Source organism: Petromyzon marinus, chromosome 44 (assembly GCF_048934315.1).
Source record: "Petromyzon marinus isolate PM22_M1 ecotype Great Lakes invasive population chromosome 44, UKy_Petmar_22M1.pri1.0, whole genome shotgun sequence".
Lineage (NCBI taxonomy): Eukaryota > Metazoa > Chordata > Hyperoartia > Petromyzontiformes > Petromyzontidae > Petromyzon > Petromyzon marinus.
In genome coordinates this window covers 9,311,048-9,331,857 of record NC_133710.1, presented here as the reverse complement: position 1 = coordinate 9,331,857, position 20,810 = coordinate 9,311,048, and the positions used below count along the sequence as shown (strand labels likewise).

At 46.4% G+C, this 20,810-nt stretch overlaps 1 protein-coding gene across 1 annotated transcript; it reads left to right on the top strand.

Moving 5' to 3' along the window:
* The first annotated feature begins 7,649 nt into the window (after positions 1-7,649).
* LOC116951830 (calreticulin-like) lies at positions 7,650-15,962 on the top strand. The gene is made up of 9 exons (XM_032970595.2): positions 7,650-7,892; positions 9,528-9,629; positions 11,216-11,419; positions 12,321-12,415; positions 12,792-13,001; positions 13,548-13,661; positions 14,782-14,925; positions 15,341-15,433; positions 15,618-15,962. The coding sequence occupies exons 1-9, from the start codon at positions 7,799-7,801 to the stop codon at positions 15,828-15,830; spliced, it is 1,269 nt and encodes a 422-aa protein (XP_032826486.1). The 5' UTR covers positions 7,650-7,798; the 3' UTR covers positions 15,831-15,962.
* Positions 15,963-20,810: the final 4,848 nt, after the last annotated feature.

Here is a 20,810-nt window from a genome sequence, read left to right as displayed (position 1 = left end):
CAATGAGTGTAATGGCGGACAGTCCTCTCGCGACCGCAATGGCGGCCGTCGATTCGAAAGGGGGACCCTCTGAGGTCCCCTGTAGAGGCCGCTGCTCGTCACCCCTCGGCGACACTTCTTGTGGCCGTCCCGTCACCGCAGACGACGCGACCAGTGACACCAGCTGGAGAAGCACAGTGCGGAGCAAATCCAGCTGCTCCGCAACGCGCTACCAGCCATCGTCCGCACGCGGAGACGAAGATGCCGCCGCCGCGCCGTCCATTTCTGGCGCGATGACCGCGCCAGCCGAGGTTCCAGTAACCGGGTCCACGGAACCCGGGGTCGACAGGTCCTGGGTGACTGAGTCGTCGTCGTTGGAAGACGCCACAGGTGAGTTCTTCTTCTTGAGATGCTTGGACATCCTCGCTCTATTGTGTTTTCTTGTCTCAAAAATAACCACTTCTGACTCCAGTTGTAATTAACAACTTCCACGACAGGTTGTGACCTTTCTTTATTTAGTGATGACTGCTCGGCTCTGCACTCCCTTTATGGATGGTCCCCCGCTCTCTCTCCCGTCGCATGCGTATGCTCACTGGTCCTCCGTTCCCACGCGGCTTCCCTCGCTCTCTCCCCCGCGCACCGCTGGTTGACGGCGCGCAGGGAGTGGGGAGAGCTTCGGCCCTCGAGGCTGCCACGTGGCCGGTGGCGTGACGAGATGGCGGAGATGCAGTCCGGACTCCAGGCTCCCACACCAACCCCGCGCCCTCCCCCTGCCTCTCCTTATATCCCTCTCGGCGGAGCCAAGCTCCGCCTCTAACCACGCCCCCTTCAGAACCTTCCCAATGGTTCCCGCATGTACCCACGAGCTCCGCCCATTAACTTTGGCCCAGATGGAACCGTTAGCTCTGATTGGCTATGACTGATTCAGCAGTTTCTATGCAGCCCTCCATCGACCGTCGGTGCGCTCTCTCATTATAGATGTATAAGCGCCCTGGGGGTATACTTTAAATGGGGGGGCAGTCCTATCGTTCATTTTAATATTTGTATTGTTGCTGTAACTTGCTGACCTGTCCCGACTGGACATCTGTGAAAAAATTGCTTCATAGCTCATTGGATTCCTCCAGTTTAAATATGGATTCTGATATTTGGTTGTTAATGTATCTGGTGTATGTGTCATGTCAGTGAGTCGGAGACGAGGTTTGTAAAGGCACCTTTATTGAACACACACAATCTCGCCTGCACACTCTACAGTCGCGAGCCTATACACAACACTAGCCATCTAACATCAACGGCACTGACCGAGGCAGCGAACAGGCTATCTAGCAGCGCAATATCGAGCGAAGATGGCAGCAACGATGGCGATGAGACAGCAACGACGAGACGACCCAATCCCCAAAACTGACAGCCTCATGCTCCCGCTCTCGGCCCATTTTATGCTACCAGCACGGCCTGGCTCCGCCCTGGCCGCGCCTCCCTTCTCGAACCCACTGGCAGGTTCCAGGGGCTTCCAGATAAAGCCCTCGATGACCCTTGCCCCAGTTCCTCCACCCAGCTGACACACCCGTGTATATGCTCACCGGCGTGTGTACTGTTTGTCCACCACAGTTGCCGCTGGTCACCAGCCAGCACTATTACACTACATATGGAATGCAATCTCCTTGATGATATATCATACTTAAATCTTGACTTAAAGCTTTCATAACTGCAGGAATTTATATTATTTGGGTCTTTCGGTAAAGTCACGTAGATGGAACAATAAAATAATAAAAATAAAGTGAAAAAAATAATAAAAATATCACGATGTTTCGATCGCAACACAAGCAATCATCATCAGGTGAAAAAAGAGGGGGAAAAGCTGCTGAGGCAGGCTGTTTTAAAGGTTTGAAATGGGTGTAGCCCAAGGGTCATAAACGAAGTAGGCGGGGCTCGTGATCTTAAAGTGAGAGAGATTAGCATGTCAATGTAAATGGCGGCTGTGTAAACGAAGTGGGCGGGGCTAGTGATGTTAATGTGAGAGAGATTAGCATGTCAATGTAAGAGATTAGCATGTCAATGTAAACGGCGGCTGTGTAAACGAAGTGGGCGGGGCTAGTGATGTTAAAGTGAGAGAGATTAGCATGTCAATGTAAAAGATTAGCATGTCAATGTAAACAGCGGCTGTGTAAACGAAGTGGGCGGGGCTAGTGATGTTAAAGTGAGAGATATTAGCATGTCAATGTAAAAGATTAGCATGCCAATGTAAACGGCGGCTGTGTAAACGAAGTGGGCGGGGCTAGTGATGTTAAAGTGAGAGAGATTATCATGTCAATGTAAGAGATTAGCATGCCAATGTAAACAGCGGCTTTGTTCGTGTGAACCTGTTAATGTAAAATTAGAGAGTCGAAAATAACTGCTAATATCGTAAGGTAGGATGGAAACATCACAGCCAGTTATGACTTAAACTGGTTAATAAAGTCCTTCCAATGATTTCTCAGTTTGTACCCATCTTCTCGGTTGAAATTGTGTCTGTCTATATATCTGGATGGCTTCATGAACAAATCTTTGTTGATAGCCAGTGGGTTTGTAGAGTACCTTCGTCTGGGATAAATCAATTTTGTGTGAGCCCACCGCATTAAAACAATGATCAGCCACTGCTGAGGTATTGGTCCTACAGTGTTTCAGATCTGCCTTATATTCACGAACACGGTCCGAGACATGTCACTTAGTTTCCCCAATGTAACTACTGCTGCAGGCACAGTTTAGTTTGTAGACACGGGGTATTGCATGTCAGGGATCACATCCTTCACAGATGAGATCAGATCACGAATTTTTTGTACTGTGTTAAATAGAACCTGGATCTTGTGTTTGCTCATGATTTTGGAAATATTTTTGGTGACCCCTGCTATGTATGGCAATGTGATGGTTTTGAATGGGTCCTCAGATGGTTCTTTCCCAACGGTTGGGGTGATAGCTTTATGGATTGTGTAGTCTGAATATCCATTCATCTTGAGGGCTTGGTGTACGTGTTCCAGTTCACTGGCTAGGTGGTGATGGTCAGAAATACAACGAGCTCTATGGTGTAGAGTTTTGATGAAGGAATTTTTCTGGGATGGATGGTGGTGGGAGTCAGGTTTTAGGTAGGCATCCGTATGGGTGGCTTTCCTGTAGACAGTAGTGTCCCATTGAGCCATATGGTCTCTTTTCGATTAAAACATTCAAGAATGGTAAGTTGCCATCCTTTTCCACCTCCATGGTGAATTTGATGGCTGGGTGTATGGAATTGATGTGGTTGGGTGACCATGTTGACTGTTGCATGGCTACGTTGAGGGAAGCAGAGAGCACTGCAAGCAAAATCCTCTTGCAGCGTACGCAAATCTGGACGAATTTACCAATGAACTCCACTTAACTGCGAACAATGTGTGGATGATAGGTAAGGCGTTCTGCATGGGGGAAAACAGTGAATATGTAGCAATAGGGTCGCGGATAACGGGGGGTTTCTTGTGAACCCTACAGATAAGAGAAGCTTCAGATAAAAGGAGTTTTGGGTTATGGTCTGCTGAATTGAGGTATGTTCGGGACAATGTCCTCCTTGATTGGGATGGTGGTACGTTTTTTTGCGTGAGGAAACGTTGCTGAAGTTCAGAACCAGAATACAGGTAGTCCCCGACTTACGATGGTCCGACTTACGATGGTGATAGCGATATGACAAAATTGTAAAATATTTTTAATTTTGCGTGGCAGGCAAACGCAGCAGCGTACGAGGTACGATACTGTACTTTATCATCGCCATCCTCCTCTTCCGACAACTAAGTTAATGTAGCCATCAACAACCTAACATCGTTCAAGTATGCAGACGACGGACAGAATCTTGGTGAGTACAGTAGAATATGATACGTTACGATATGTTCAATGCATTATTGATACATAGCTTTAGCGATTTCATTTCATGGTTACCACGATACGATAAATACGTTAAATGCATATTCTTAGCTCTTTCGGTAAAGGGAAACAATAAAATAATAAAATATATAAAACAATAAAAATTCTCACGACATTTCGACCATAACACAAACGGTCATCATCAGGTGTGTCGTTTTTCATTAATTAATTTATTTTTTAATGGTGTGTTTATTTATAAAAAAAAACGTCAACGCCACGCACAGCGATTTGGCAGTTTATGTAGAAGGACTAGTCCATCTATGTTCTGAAAAGAGGAGGGGGGAGACGAAAAATTAATGTATGCTGTCTGAAAGCCACTGTAAGCGTGAACAATCAATTAAGACCTGAAATGGTTTATCAAATCTTTCCAATGATTGCTAAGCCAGAATCCATCTTCTCGGTTGAAATTGTCTCTGTGCTTGTATATGTGGATAGCCTCATGAACGAATCTCTCATGGTAGCCAGATGGCTTACAAAGAACCTCTGCCTTGGAAAAGTCAATGTCATGTGAGCCTACTAAATTATAACAATGATCTGCCACGGCCGAGGTGTTGGTCCTACCGTGTTTAAGGTCTGCTTTGTGTTCACGAATGCGGTCCGAGACATGGCGTTTGGTTTCTCCAATGTAACTACTACCACAGAGGCAACTACTACGCCATGTCTCGGACCGCATTCGTGAACACAAAGCAGACCTTAAACACCTCGGACGTGGCAGATCATTGTTATAATTCAGTAGGCTCACATGACATTGACTTTTCCAAGACAGAGGTTCTTTGTAAGTCATCTGGCTACCATGAGAGATTCGTTCATGAGGCTATCCACATATACAAGCACAGAGACAATTTCAACCGAGAAGATGGATTCTGGCTTAGCAATCATTGGAAAGATTTGATAAACCATTTCAGGTCTTAATTGATTGTTCACGCTCACAGTGGCTTTCAGACAGCATACAATAATTTTTCGTCTCCCCCCTCCTCTTCTCAGAACATAGATATAATAAACTGCCAAATTGCTGCGCGTGGCGCTGACGTTTTTTTATGAATAAATACACCGTTTAAAAATAAATAAATTTATGCAAACCGACACACCTGATGACGACCGTTTGTGTTATGGTCGAAACGTCGTGAGAAATTTTTTTGTTTTATATATATTTTATTATTTTATTGTTTCCCTTCAACGTGATTTTACCGAAAGAGCTAAGAATATGAATTACTGCAGTCACGAAAGCTTTAAATCAAAACGTGAAATGCATGTTAAAAGTTTTTTTTAATATAGTAGATAGGATTGTTTCCTGAAAAAGTGTTCTATGATACTGAAGTTCATATAGGTAGGCTAAGAATTTACCTTGTTTTTTAATTAAAATTTTACTGTGCAATACAGTATTGTAATTAATAAATACATACAGTATATAGTTTATACAGTACGGTACTGTAAATTGCTCTGTTTTGCTAAATTATCACCATTCTTTAAGACGTCTGGGTAGGCTAGGCCATCTTCGACTTACGATATTTTCGACTTACGATGGGGTCGTCGTAACGCATCTCCATCGTAAGTCGGGGACCACCTGTATTTATACTGGCGGAATCCGATGAGCTAAAAGCTGTTTTTTCCACAGACGTCCAGTAGGGGCGGGTAAGAAAGTTACAATACAAACAAATCACCCAAACGTATAAGAATAACACTAAACAATCATACCCAGGCAAAGCCCACTGAGGTATTAACACTTTTTTTTCAGAAGCGACAGTGGCTACTACATACCTGTCAACCCATACGGTTTACCCGTATTCTTGTACAGGGAAATTGGGTTTTCAGGTGCATACGGCGTACATCCGTTTCAATCCGGGCAAAAACAAAAAAGGTTTGTCTATTTGTTTGTTTCTCCCTTGTGATGGGACTTTGTAGGATGAACGTTGAGATTTATAAGGGCACGGGATAACCAATAAGGTCTGAATCGGTCTATATAATAAGGAAGGACACTATTCTTGGTTCTTTCGGTAAAGTCACGCAGAAGAGAAACAATACAATAATAAAAAAATATTGGTTCTTTCGGTAAAGTCACGTAGAAGGGAAACAATAATATAAAACAATATTTGTATTATTTTATTGTTTCCCTTCTACGTGACTTTACCGAAAGAACCAATAATATGAATCCCTGTAGTCACGAAAGCTTTAAATATGAATCCCTGCAGTCACGAAAGCTTTAATTTCCAAAATTTAAGGTAGGACACTGATAAGGGGTTGACAGGTACTAAAGTACAGGGGTAAACAAATCACCCAATCGCATAGGAATAAGACTAAACCGTTCCCACCGTACCCTGGCAAAGCCCACTGAGGTATTGAACTTATTCAGAGGCGACCACCAATGGGGTGGGTGGAAGTGGGTGGGTGGGTGACTCACGCAGCGAGGGGATTGACCCCCCACCCAACCCCGAGGCTGCGGCGAGACGCGTGCTGAGAGTCTATTGGCTGCTTTTAGTCATAGTGGTTTCGTAAGCGGCGTGTTCCTCTTTAGTTGTATATACACCTCAATGAAGATAAGAGTACATTTTTTTTTAAAGAGTGACATGTGCACAGCGTTGTTACTTAATGAACCAGGCGTTGCAATACTGTGCATTAAAATACAATGAGAGATGGAGCGATAAAACCAGTTTCGCGCATAGACGCCAAATCGATTCGACGTGCAGGATTGTTAATCCTTCATACACCAAGTTGGATGAATTCATCATTGTAGGTGTTGAATTAAAGTGCCCTACACTTTAGTGTAAGATATAAGCCGCAATTGAATGCTTACGGAATCTCAATACTGTGGCACGTTTTTAATTGCACCGACGGCTTGCATTGTTACACACGAGGTTACGTTCATTGTATTAGTTTTTTGTATTATACGGTCAACATAATAAAACATTATTCTGTACTTGAGTTAACATTTTATAGACATCTACCTCGGCTTAATGAACCTGAAATGTACAGTATTAATTACATCTGAAATATGTAGTGCCTGCCGTTGCCAATTATATACCGCAACTATGGAATAACTGTCACGTAACCTCGCTCATTTGAATCACGCAACTTGAAAACGAAGGCAAATTAAAACGAACGGCCACTTGTCGATCTACTGCTGGATGAGGGCCTCCCCACGCGGCGTCGGTGACGCGAGTTGATTAACCCGCGGCGGAGTGGGTGGGGAATAACCCCACACACATTGTTCAGAGGCCTCATTTCGGTTCCCGGCCAACATCAGTGGCTCGTGTGCATACAAATCATCGGGTAACTCAGATTAAGAATGCAACATCAATTTCCCTCGCATCAGCTCGTTTAAGCCGAAGCCTGAGAAACGTGAACAAGCAAACAGCTGATAGCGGGTCACGTGATGAATCGCGGGCGGGGGGGGCGGCTCCATGCAAACGTGAGCGCGATGACGTCTCCGACAGGCGTGGCTGAGCGTAAGGAGCCGCGAGGACGTCATTACGTACAGTCGCCGCAGCGTTCTAACCGCTGGGATCGGGGCTTATGAAAATTACGGCGACGTGGTGACGTCATCACGTCCTGCGATCGGATGTGGGGGGGAGTTGTGGGGGGACGTGGGGGGGTTGTGGGGGGGAGTCGGGCGGATGTGGGGCGGGGCCTCATTGCCAAATTAGGCGCGTGACGTCTCCGCAACGGTCACGCGGGAGGAGGGGGGGACCCCGCCGGTCGTGGTGAGCGTTGATTGGTCGTCGGCTATCGGCGGCAGCCAATGAGAAGGCGCCATCTGTGCAGGCTGCCTGCAGTTGTCGAACAGCCGGGGCCGTGCGGGTTGCTTCGAGTCGCGTCGCCGTGAATTCGAGCAAAGTGGGATATAAATTAGTGGATTGTAATTGCTCGACGGTTTAAAGTTTGACATTTGTCGACGTTTAGAACCATGCATTGCGCGATAGTTGCCGTGACTGCGCTGCTGCTGGCGAGCGCCCTGGCCGAGCCCGCTGTGTACTTCAAGGAGCTCTTTGACGACGGAGGTGGGTTGGTGGGTTTCAAGAGAGGGCATTCATTATGTCCGGGAATTAAGTTGCACAGATGTGTACTAATGTTGATTGGCAATTTACCGTTGCGTGAACAAGCCATGTGAGGTGTGCCAGTCGTTGCTTTATTCTGGGATGATGTGTCGAGTTCTGGGGGGTGAGCCAGAGTGGCTGTGGAAAAAGGGCCTAATCGCGCGTGGATTTTGACACCAAATCTTCCGTTTTCCCATTAAAACAATTGGATTTTTTTAGGGGGTGGGTGAGGGGTATTTGATGAGAATGCTTAATGTGTCGACGTTTGTGAGCAAACGCGTGATGATCCATTGAGGGGGTTTTTGGCTTCAACAATCTTTAAGAGGCCCTATGAACAGTGAGTTTTTTTTAAAGTAACATTTCTTCGATGTAGAAGGGGCAGCCCTGCACATTAACCCGCTCACGGGCACTGCTGGTGGATGGGCTGCGGCTACGTGCTCAAGAAAATTGTAGATGTTGCACCTACCCTGCGCAGAGACTGGTGGTAAATTAGCATGAGGTTGTGTACAGCTAAACAGCTCTCGTCACTTGTGGCCGAGATAAAGTGAATGCCGGTTACGGAGTAAAGTCAGCCATTTAAAGTAACCACCAATTCCTCTCCCTCTCTGTTCCACACCCCCATAGCCATTTTAGCGACAGTTACTCTTGTGACGTCATCGTCGTGCTAACTGTGGCCCGGAATTAGTTTGGGACTTATGTGAGCCCCATAAGTCTCATTTTTTTTATATAATGTTGTTTTTGCGGGGTTGACCCTGCATTAGTGCTGTGATGGATGACCGCCACGCAGCCAGCAACTACTGGGTTGTAATAGGGGATGCGGTGGGGGGTGGGATGGCAGACGGACTGCACCCAAATCGGGACTGGCACTGTTTTAACAAATGCCTCCGGGGTCTGCCTCCAACCTTCACCAACCCACCGCACTGACCATCGTGATGAAGTATGTTCACATAATCCCCGTGACCTACACGGGTGTGGGGAAGCCCTCGTACAGCAGGGCATTGACGAAAACGATGTGCGGGGTATTCTTGGTTCTTTCGGTAAAGTCACGTTGAAAGGAAACAATAAAATAATAAAATCTCTGTATTTTATTATTTTATTTATATATAGATGTATATTATTATTTTATTGTTTCCCTTCTACGTGACTTTACCGAAAGAACCAAGAATATGAATCACTGCAGTCACGAAAGCTTTAAATCAAAATTTGATGTGCGGGTACTTGTTCAAAGGGGTATTCGCACTCCGGTATTGAATCTCAACAGACGCCCCCTAGTGGCATGACTGGAAATGAAATAAAAGTTCACATGAATGCTCCTTCAGGCGAGTAATTCGAACTCTAATAGACTTACTATAATTTATCGCCTGGTGGGTTCTTATCCAAATATCGTGCATGCCTCGAACCGAATTTCTGCTCACTTTCCCATGTCATGCTTAACTTCCCATGCCATGCCTATCTGCGCGCGCACACGCCTTGTTAACGTTGTAGACGTCCGTGGTGAACCGTGCCCAAAGTTGGATCTGTTGTGCAGTCTTGCTTAAAAAAAAAATCTGACCCCCCCCCCTCTCTCCCGCAATCTTATTGTTTCCTGTTTCTTTGCAGATGCCTGGCAAGACCGGTGGGTGGTATCGAAACACAAGTCCGACTATGGCAAGTTTGTGCTCTCTGCCGGCAAATTCTACGGCGACGCCGAGAAGGATAAAGGTGAGATGGTGTTTGCATGCATGGTTGATCTGTTAATGATTTGCTTGAAGGCCTCTGACCTTTCCCCCACCCCGATGAAAGAATAAAATAAACAATACCTGAAGAACTAGTTTTGTTACCTACCTCATGGCTTCCTGGTAGTTCTTCCATATTCGGATTTCACCGTTGAATTGCAATGGTGGCATTTACGCCCTTGATTTAAGCACGTTAGTTCATCCGTACCTTTCAGCAGTGATCGGCACCATGTGAAATGTAGCATTGTGTAACGGACATATTATATGAGAGAGATTACGTACTAACACATTAATCAGAAGACTCCAGATGTGTAGAACACTTGACCTCAATTGAAATACTTGAAGCGCTTGCCATTTGTTATTTGGCATTAGCAAAAAGATAATCAAATATGTGTTCGCCCCTCGGCATTTTAAGGTTTTTTTTAAATCCTTGTATAAATTTTCAGCTCTCGTTAATAGATTACACACTTAAATAGGTGCCCTTTAAACAAGAGCTTACAACTGGCCCAATTCTTTGGTGGCAATGAACCACATTATCCTCATGTGGGGTGTAAGTATATCCAGTTTTACTGAAATAGGAGCTGCAAATACCAATTTAGTTTGCCTGAAAAAATATAGATAATTAAAGTCTAAATAATTTATATAATTTAAGTCACTCCTGTCTGGAAATGAAAGCTGGTTCCTACGAGTGAAGTTAACTTTGGCCCTGTGACATGGCAGTGAATTTGAAGACAAGCAGTAAACATTGAACAAAGTGGACGTTCAATTATGACTACTGATTCCAGTGCACAAATAACATTAACATGTAATTGAGTAATTGGTGGAGCTTATGGGTGTAGAACAATATTTAGAAAATTTAAAGCTTAAAAATTAAGCGCCATTTATTTAACGAATATATTTTTGATGCAATACGATTATTTATTACCTGTTAATAATCGTTGTTTTCACCTTAAATTATAGTGCCACCTGCCTTCTGTATTCTCCTTTAGGCAAGTCCGTGATTGCATAACCATTACAAGCACTTTTGCAGATTCAAATTTACTGTTTACATAGTTGTACAAGGTTGTGTCCGGCCAGCTTTGTAGATTAGTTATACACTTGGCTTGGGGGCTTCTTACTGGAAGGTTAGCTTCTATTGTGATGACTTAAACAGAGCAATTTGAGCTGCTGTTTAATTATAATAACCCATTTTCAACTTCAGTTGTCGTGACTTGTGGGTACAGTTATTGGGATGAATTTATAAAAAAAAATATGTAGTCCAGTTTGTCAATAAAAACTGCAGTGGCATTTTTCTGCTAGCTTAAAATTGCTGCAATTTATTTTGCCACCCATCTGAAGTTAATACCACAGTGGTATTTTCCTGGTAGGATGGGGATGGTTTAGTTTTATTCGTTTGTGCTTGGGTGGTTTGTTTACCTTGTACATTGCAGTCCAATCATGTTTTTGTATTGTTTGTTGTAATGTTCTTACATGCCCCGACTGGACATCTGTGAAAAAGAGATTATAATAGCTCATCGGATTCCTCCAGTATAAATAAATATTCTGATTATAAGTTGCTCCCCCATGTTGCAGGTCTGCAAACGAGTCAAGATGCCCGGTTCTACGCACTCTCCGCTGGCTTCGACAGCTTCAGCAACAAGGACAAGACCCTGGTGATCCAGTTCACCGTGAAGCATGAGCAGAACATCGACTGCGGCGGTGGCTACATCAAGCTCTTCCCTAAGGACATGAACCAGGAGGAGATGCACGGCGACTCCCAATACTTCATCATGTTCGGTGGGTCACCGCTGCTTGATTAAGACTCGACGTGCAGTTTTTCTTTTTAATATTCAGCTACCGCGATACATTTCCACATGACGATAAGTCACTTTGCGCTATTGTTTGTGGCCGGGTCACTTCTGAAGAAAAGCTGCATAGTTCAGTGGGCCTTACTTGGTAAGAGAAAAAAAAATGTTTATAGTTTGTCACAATCGTTGCGGTGAGCTTAGTGGGAGCGCCCATACTATTACACTGTGGCTCTACCAGCCCTAGTTCATCTGAACATCTGGAATTTCATTTTCTCCATGGGTTAACTTGAAAACAAGCTAGACTGGAATCCCAACGTTTTGAGTTTCTAATTTACCAACATTTAATGTTTTGGCAGAAATGTGATGTTCAACAATGTATGTGTGTCTGTGTCTAAATATATTTTTGTCATTCAAATTCTGGAATAAGGCCTTGCCACTTATTCGTGTCATGAGGGTTATTTGACCATACTTAATTCTGGTCATTATGGGTTGATGGCTGGGAGTCTATGTAGAAGTGTAGAACCGCAGGACAATAATACATTTACTGCCCTTCCTACTGCCTACCACGTAATCCCTTCCTGTGCATGGTGGTCACCCATCTGATAAGATTGGGTACATTCTAGGTGAATTGGTAATGGGCTGTTTCTACCATTAGGTGGCAGAAAATATCCACTTTGGCAGGAAAGCACATGCTTGCATGAGGTGAGGACCAGAGTCTTCGGCAATGCCAATGTTTATAAATGTCTATAAGTGATCTTAAAGCACCCTGATAAAATTAACTTTAGCAAGTTGGCATTGTATTAGAGGTATGTGTTTTCAGTTAATGCTTGGATTAAATGAATGATGGGGCTCAGGATTAATTCGTGTCCATCTTGTTGTCTTGTCTCCAGGGCCAGACATTTGCGGGCCAGGAACCAAGAAGGTTCACGTCATCTTTAACTACAAGGGCAAGAACCACCTCATAAACAAGGACATACGCTGCAAGGTGAGCAAACAAGAGCAAAACCGTGACACGTGCGGTTAACGGAGTCCATGGAGACTGCGTCTGTTCTACAATGGAGATGTCGGGTAAATTTAAATAGTAGGTTTATGGAGGATAATTTACAAAGAAAATAATGTTTAAAAAAGCGATTTTAAAATTGTAATGTGGAATATTCTAATACAGCAATTTAGATCATTCAAAACATCGAATTACACCGGTGTTGCCGAAGTAATATCTTGTCTCACTAGTCGGATACAAAAATACGTATATACATTGTATCTAAAATTTTTCAATGGAATTTGGGGAGCAGTGTGATATGCTCGGTGCGCTGCGAGGGGGATCCCCTCACTCTTGGCCTGGGTTCTCTGTGCTTTGGCAGGATGACGAGTACACCCACCTGTACACGCTGATCGTGAGGCCAGACCAGACCTATGAGGTCAAGATCGACAACAAGAAGGTTGAGTCTGGCAGCCTGGAGGAAGACTGGGACATCCTGCCGGCCAAGAAGATCAAGGACCCCGAGGCACACAAGCCCGAGGACTGGGAGGACCAGTCCAAGATTGACGACCCCACCGATGTCAAACCAGAGGTACTTGCGGCGAGAGCCGTTTTTGGGGGAAGATTAAATGGGCATTTGTTTATTGGAGAGGATGATCAATAAATTGCCACTTGCAATTGGCTACTGTATACACTCCTTGTGCTGTCCACTTTCCCTTGAGCACCCTTGAGTCCAGCACTTAAATTAAAACGAGCCTGTGGCGTCGCTCATCTGTTTGCAGCCACAAGCTGTTGGTGGATGTCATTCCTGTCGCAGCGACAAGTATTAAAAAAATAATTAATTGCCCCTTTCTACGTGACTTTACCGAAAGAACCAAAGTAATTCCTGCAGTCACGAAAAGCTCCAAATCAAGTGACAAGTGTGTTCATATAAAGCCTATTTGGCCATAAAATTATGGAACCATTACATTATGCAAATGTAATTAAGCATCGTATTGCATATAACAGTGACGAACGACCATGATTTCTGTGGTACAATTTCGGACAGCAAAATGTAATGACCCATTATGAATTGTGGCTGCTTGTCAGATTTGGTCAACATTAGCCAATTGTAAAGTCTTTTTTTCTGCCCACCAAGGATTGGGAAAAGCCAGAGCACATTCCTGACCCCGATGCCAAGAAGCCGGAAGATTGGGATGACGAGATGGACGGAGAGTGGGAGCCACCCATGGTGGAGAATCCCGAGTACAAGGTGAGTGCTGCTCATGTAGAGCAGCGTGTGTCTAAGGTCACACAGGCGTGGCTCTGTAGCCAATTAAAAAAAAAGCTTATTGCATTGATTTTTGTCAATGGCTGGCTAAGGAGCCTTGTCTGACGTTTGAAATCGTTTGGCAAATAAGATGACTACAAAGCAGCTTGGTATTGACCGAGTGCATGAATTGTGCTTGTTGGAAGGATTGTTACTATTATCTTGACGTGGAAATAGATACGGCGCCTGCATTTACAATTGATCCGAGTTGTTAGACGGTTAGTACAGGGAACCCATACGTAACGCTGGACGAATGTAAAATGTCTCCTTTTTATCCGTTTGAAAAGTTCGATGTCAACAACGGTACTTTTTGCACCTGGATTGCGAGAATTACCATCCCGTTTTGAATTGTACTTTCACAATTAATTGGCCAATAGCGATGCTTTAAAATTGTACATAAATTAATTTGTATCTGCTGGCTGGTGGCTTGTCGTTGCAAACCAATTGGCAGTTAATTTTTTCATGGTAAAGGTCAGCAGCATCACCGGTAGGCCATTAACCTACTCAATGGTGATCTTACCAAAGAGTGAGTACAAGTGGCTGAAAGTCAATTGGTTCCCTTGACACACCAGTGCATTAGCACTGGTGTGTCATTGGCCATTGCACCTAATTTGTCCACCTTGAGAGAAAGCTGTACACGAGTTGTTATGAATGATAAAGTGAGATGGAGGTGGTATAAACCAGAGTAGCTCAGCTGTTCCTTGATGTTTTTGATGTTAAGAATGAACAAAAACGTCTGTTGCGCAAGGACATGCTCTCTCCGAGGCTTTTCTGTGGCACACAGTGAATTTGTGGTCTCATGAGAATTGGGGATGGTGATGGCATGGGAATGCCTTGGTTTAGCGCATGGATCATGGCTGATCATGAGCGTGAACATTTCATTTGGTGAGCTGATATGGATGGTATTTATGGTGAATGGTCATTACAATGTAAAATTGTTGTGAAGTTGGTCCTTGTAGGATGATGCATTCGGTGTGTAAATGAAAGTGATGATGATTGTTGAGGCTGCTTCTCTCGGCCGTACGCCTGATGTTGATGACTGCATGTTTGGACTCGCTCACAGGGAGAGTGGAAACCCCGCCAAATTGACAACCCTAAGTACAAGGGAGTGTGGGTGCACCCAGAGATTGACAACCCAGAGTACGCACCCGACTCCAACATCTACCTCTCGGAGAATATCGGGGTCATCGGTCTGGATCTCTGGCAGGTGAGCGTCCTCGTGTAGCACTATATCCCTCGATTATTAGATGTTGCCGCAAAGTAAGGCGCATGCCATCGGACACTTGTCCCGAGTTTCCCATAATTTGTATAAAGTGTTGGGCTGATTTGAATGCTGCATATTCACACCCTACAACAATACATTTTATATTCAGGATTATTTGAAGAGCACTGCTTCTAAGGTTTTGGTCCCCACAAAGTAGGCACATGGGCCCCGGTGTACTTTCTTGCATCATGTGTGGGGTGCCCAAGCATGCCTAATTTGGCCACAGCTCCTGAAAACACCGGGCTAATGAAGTGAGTTTTTGTTCATGTAGCTGTGCCTCCCCTGCAGTCAGTTGGTATGCCCTCCTACTACTGCCTTGGTTTGTGGTGGTGCTTAATTCGTGATTTATCATTCACAGGTGAAATCTGGAACGATATTCGACAGCTTCCTCATCACCGACGACGAGAAGTATGCCGAGACCATTGGTGAGGAGACGTGGGGAGTCACCAAGGTGAGAGGATTCTTGGCCGCACCAATCGCGCAAGGCTTGGTTCTGCGATAAGACGTACACGCTGCACACATTGTGAAGGGACTTGAGTATAAAATAGATCGGTCGCTCGTGCGTCTTTGCACGTTCGATCGACGGTGTCGGGACGTTCAGCGCTCAACCTCAAATGTGTATTCTCCCACAACAGGAAGGTGAGAAGAAAATGAAGGAGGCGCAGGATGAAGAGGAGAGAAAGAAACGTGACGAGGAGATGAAGAATCATCCTGAGCCAGACGACAAAGATGACGGCGGTGACGATGACGATGACGACGATGATGATGCAGACAAGGCGAAGGACGACTTTGATGAGCCTGAAGATGACGATGATGAAGATGACCCAAAACCTAAGGACGAGTTGTAATTACGGCTTGTACCCCCCCCACACACACGTTCAAATTGAGGATGAATTGATGCTGCAGTGTTTGGGTTTGAGTAAGTGTAATTTTATTGCCTGTGCGCATTTAATACTATTGCATCCAGATATTGTCCAGGTGATTTGGGTTTTTATTGCTCCGCTAGGGCGTGCCATGCATTACCTTGGTACAACATCACATTTTTACCTGACATTGACTTATTGGCATCATTTGATTTTTTTGAAGCTAGCGTCACACAAGGTATCGATACTTGATGAACTGGCGACATTGTGGATCCTGTCGTTTTTTTGAACGAAGGCAAACCAAACAAGTGTAAGATGGGGTAGGCCGGGGGTGGAGGGGGGGGGGGAGATGCGCGTAATACATTGAAAACTATAATTTAACTTTAAGCTTGTTTGATTTGGCCTTCGTCATAGCCATTCGCATTGACACCCGGTGGTCGTGATGATTGGGAAGTCTTTGTGCGGCCCGCGCAACAACCTGTGGGTCCTCGCCATCAACTTTGACAAGCAGAGGGAGCGAGAAAGCAGTGCCTTGCCTGCACCGGAAGCTCCATTCCTTTTTGAGGTTTAGGGCACTCGGCACAACCAACGCACGCACTCGCTCGCTCGGTGTCTTGCGATAATTTATTAACGACGGGGAACGCAGGCCGGGTTGTCGCGTGCACGCCCACGTCAGGTTGGTCTTCACGTTCACTTGTTTTGGTGCGCGACAAGCTTGCCGTGCGCCGTTTGTCCTTAATATCGTTTCATGTGTGTCTGGAGTGCTGCGCTTTTGTTCCGTGCTGTTGTGACCATTGGCGCATAGCTGTGGGTGGCTACTGTGTTAATGCACGCTGTGGAGCAGAGTTCAAATTAAATTTGTTCTCGCCATTCGCTCGCGTCGCTTGCAGTAGCGTGCTGCGCTGTTTTCAATGGCGCAACGACATCATGTTGGCGGTATAGTGTGTGCTCGCCTAGCCCAACGGTTCATGGAGGAAAATGGGGGTATGGGTTTTGAGTTGGTAAGGATGGGTTTCTACTAAATCAAATAGTGCTGTTTTCTCAACTTTGGAAACTGATGCCCTTGCCATTCTAACCAAGGTGGGGGCAGGGGGGGGGGGGGGGAGATTCTACTTTTTCTTTCCATTTAATTATTTTTTTAAACGTGCAAGCACCGTCCTGCAATTTTTTTTAAGTTACTTTATGTTTGGGGGGAAGCAAAGTTATCAGTCGCAGGTGTTTATTACCATAGGCTTCAACTGTAAATACATGCCACAGGAATTTAAACCCGCCCTGTGCAACATTGTTTTGTATGTTTATTACAATTGGAATTAAACATGTCAAGAAAGCCCCTTTTCCCATCAAATTCATGCCGTTCTGTTTGAGTCTCGTTTGCATCTCCACGTGGTAATGGGAACACCTTTAAAATCCTGTGTAAAACTTCGCCTTACTGACCGATGAAGCATAATTTGTTTTAAAATAAATGCAATAGTCTACTGGGAGCTATTGTCTTGGTTTGAGCTCATCCTGGCCTTTTTCACTCATAAACTGGCGCGCGAGAAATGTTCGAGGTGACCCCGATGGATCTCCAACTCGTGAACCCCCCCTTTATTGTTCATGCAAAGCGATTTGCAAGCGATTTATATAAGTCTGGCCAGGGTGGGAGCGGTGGTGCAGTCGTTTGACCCGCGTCCGATTCCTGGCCACGGTTTGCACCCGTGACGAGTGGTATGTGAACTGGTCCTGATCCCCCCCCCACCCGCGGTGCCTAGATGTAAACTACCTCAACTGGTATACAGACGGTCGTGGGTTCGATCCTGACCCTGATATATATTTGGAGTTCGCATGTCTCTCTCCGTGGTCCTGTGGAATTTTTTTCCCCAAGTCCTCTGGTTTTTCCACTCCATATTTAGAAACATGCGTTTATAGGAATAGGTTTTACCCTTTTAACTGGCACAAAAACTGACACCTTTATTCAAGGCATCATGTTTGCAATAACCACAACATTGGTCCACACCCGAGACAGCTTTTCTTAGAGCCTAGTCTCCATTGGTGTTGAACCAGAAGACGCCAAAAGGCGTTAAAAGGGTAAAACCTATTCCTATATCTTGTTACTGGCAAAGGAGGTCTCATAAAACATGCGTTTAGGCTGCTATAAATGTCCAGGTGATAAAAGCCACATGGTTGAGCAATAATTTGTGGCCAGGTAGCTTCTAAGAAAGCTATATAGCTCAGTGGGCCTAGGTAAAATACAAACTGGTTTCAAATAGATTAGCATTGCACTGGCCAGCATGATTTTGAAGTATGGTCAAACTCCCCACGACTAACACATGGAGAAGTGCTCCATCCAGCAGTGGATTGCCAAAAGGTAAAAATGTATAATTTAATGACTTCAAATCGGCAGTCTTGCATCATTGTCACGAACACATTTTTCTACATACCAAAACTCAACGATAATTTATAGCTTTGTTGGAAGTTTAATTTTAAGTGGAAGTCACGGGTAGCCTGGATGTGGATATGCTCCTCTTGGCAACCATGTCAGGCCACCGAGAAATGAAAACTCCTTAAATTTTTTACGGTTTTATTCACAACTTCGTTTAACTAGTGGTCGAGAAGTCCGTCAATGATGCGGCGCATCACTTTAATTGTTTATTTTATAAACGAATCTTCAATGCACAACTTTTGTGTGGAGTGAGGGTGCCCGTAACTCGTTCATACGGAGCAGGCGCGCCTGAGACACGTGGCGCCTGAGACACGTGGCGCCTGAGACACGTGGCGCCTGAGACACGTGGCGCCTGAGACACGTGGCGCCTGAGACACGTGGCGCCTGAGACACGTGGCGCCTGAGACACGTGGCGCCTGAGACACGTGGCGCCTGAGACACGTGGCGCCTGAGACACGTGGCGCCTGAGACACGTGGCGCCTGAGACACGTGGCGCCTGAGACACGTGGCGCCTGAGACACGTGGCGCCTGAGACACGTGGCGCCTGAGACACGTGGCGCCTGAGACACGTGGCGCCTGAGACACGTGGCGCCTGAGACACGTGGCGCCTGAGACACGTGGCGCCTGAGACACGTGGCGCCTGAGACACGTGGCGCCTGAGACACGTGGCGCCTGAGACACGTGGCGCCTGAGACACGTGGCGCCTGAGACACGTGGCGCCTGAGACACGTGGCGCCTGAGACACGTGGCGCCTGAGACACGTGGCGCCTGAGACACGTGGCGCCTGAGACACGTGGCGCCTGAGACACGTGGCGCCTGAGACACGTGGCGCCTGAGACACGTGGCGCCTGAGACACGTGGCGCCTGAGACACGTGGCGCCTGAGACACGTGGCGCCTGAGACACGTGGCGCCTGAGACACGTGGCGCCTGAGACACGTGGCGCCTGAGACACGTGGCGCCTGAGACACGTGGCGCCTGAGACACGTGGCGCCTGAGACACGTGGCGCCTGAGACACGTGGCGCCTGAGACACGTGGCGCCTGAGACACGTGGCGCCTGAGACACGTGGCGCCTGAGACACGTGGCGCCTGAGACACGTGGCGCCTGAGACACGTGGCGCCTGAGACACGTGGCGCCTGAGACACGTGGCGCCTGAGACACGTGGCGCCTGAGACACGTGGCGCCTGAGACACGTGGCGCCTGAGACACGTGGCGCCTGAGACACGTGGCGCCTGCTTCTTGGGCGAGGCGATTCGAGAGTTTAGGGACCGCGGCGTTTGACCTACACAAATATATAATTAATAAGGCGTCCATACAAAATGTAAATTGCTTTAAAGTAGCGAATTAATTGATGCCGATTTTGATAGAGGCATGCATTGTCTCCCTAGCCGGCTCTCACGAACTTTCTCGAGCCTTACCCTCGGCCAACTCGACGGCTCTCCCTCTCGTCGAACCCGGACGGGAGTTCAGCCAACTCCGTCTCGTTAACGAGCGGGAGACCTCTCAGCTGCTACACAGCCCGGACTCCCACAACGGGGTCCCCCTTAAGTACCCACTTACAATCCCCGTCACATGACGTCATCCCACTGCCCCATGACGTCATCAAGCTACTCAACACGTGTAGAGGGTACTTTTATTTCTCACACTGGGCACAACACAGGCCAACACTTATCCTTCTCACTCTTGAGTACAACTCTTAAGATATTAACGTCTCTACTGGCTACACGCACAGCCGATCACTCGGCGTGGTCCCACCGCCCTTGGCCACGCCGCTAGCTGGCGGCGTGGCCGAGTGAGGGCGATGGGAACCCCGCTGGAGATCTTCCACGTGGCCGGACGACGGAGAGCGATGACGGCGAGCAGCAACGCAGCCAGGACCCCACACGCGAGCCCTGAGCCCCGGGTCCGCTCCCTCTTATATCCCCCCAGGCGTGGCTAGGCCCCGCCTCCGGCCACGCCCTCTCGTGGAACCTTCGAGCAGGTTCCCGGAGTATCTGGGCTAACCCCACGTGTTACCTTTGCCCCAGATACAACTTCTTCTCTGATTGGTTGGCACTTAACCGTGCCTGTACCCGTGATTCCCTTTCCCGGCCAGCAGGTGTCACCATGTCATTACACATGAACTCCAAAATTCCATCTTTTTACTACCCATCGAGGCATATTCGACCAATCCCAACCGCTGCAGCCAATCAGAACGCGGCATTGCTTGTGTTATCAGCGGTATAAGTCTCATAAACAGTGTCAGTGTTGTTACCAGTGTTGGTGTCATCAGTATAGTATATATCATCAGCTGTGTTGTTGTCATTACCAGTGTTCGTGTGAGTGTCAGCAGCAGTTTTTGGTATGATCAGCAGTATTAGTAGAAGTGTCAGTAGTGTTATGGTCATCAGCAGTGCCACTGTCATCAGAGGTGGGGAGTACCAATGTCAGCAGTGTATCTAATCGATACGTTTGGTTGTGAAGATTGCTCAACGAATCGGTAAGCTCACGACAATTGGCGCAATAAACATTTCTACACGTGACAACTAGCTTGCTTGTGTCGG

Coding starts and splice junctions, on each gene's coding strand:
- LOC116951830 (XM_032970595.2), top strand. CDS start 7,799: ATGCATTGCGCGATAGTTGCCGTGACTGCGCTGCTGCTGGCGAGCGCC. Junction 7,893..9,527: donor GGAGCTCTTTGACGACGGAG/GTGGGTTGGTGG, acceptor GTTTCTTTGCAG/ATGCCTGGCAAGACCGGTGG. Junction 14,926..15,340: donor TCGGTCTGGATCTCTGGCAG/GTGAGCGTCCTC, acceptor TATCATTCACAG/GTGAAATCTGGAACGATATT.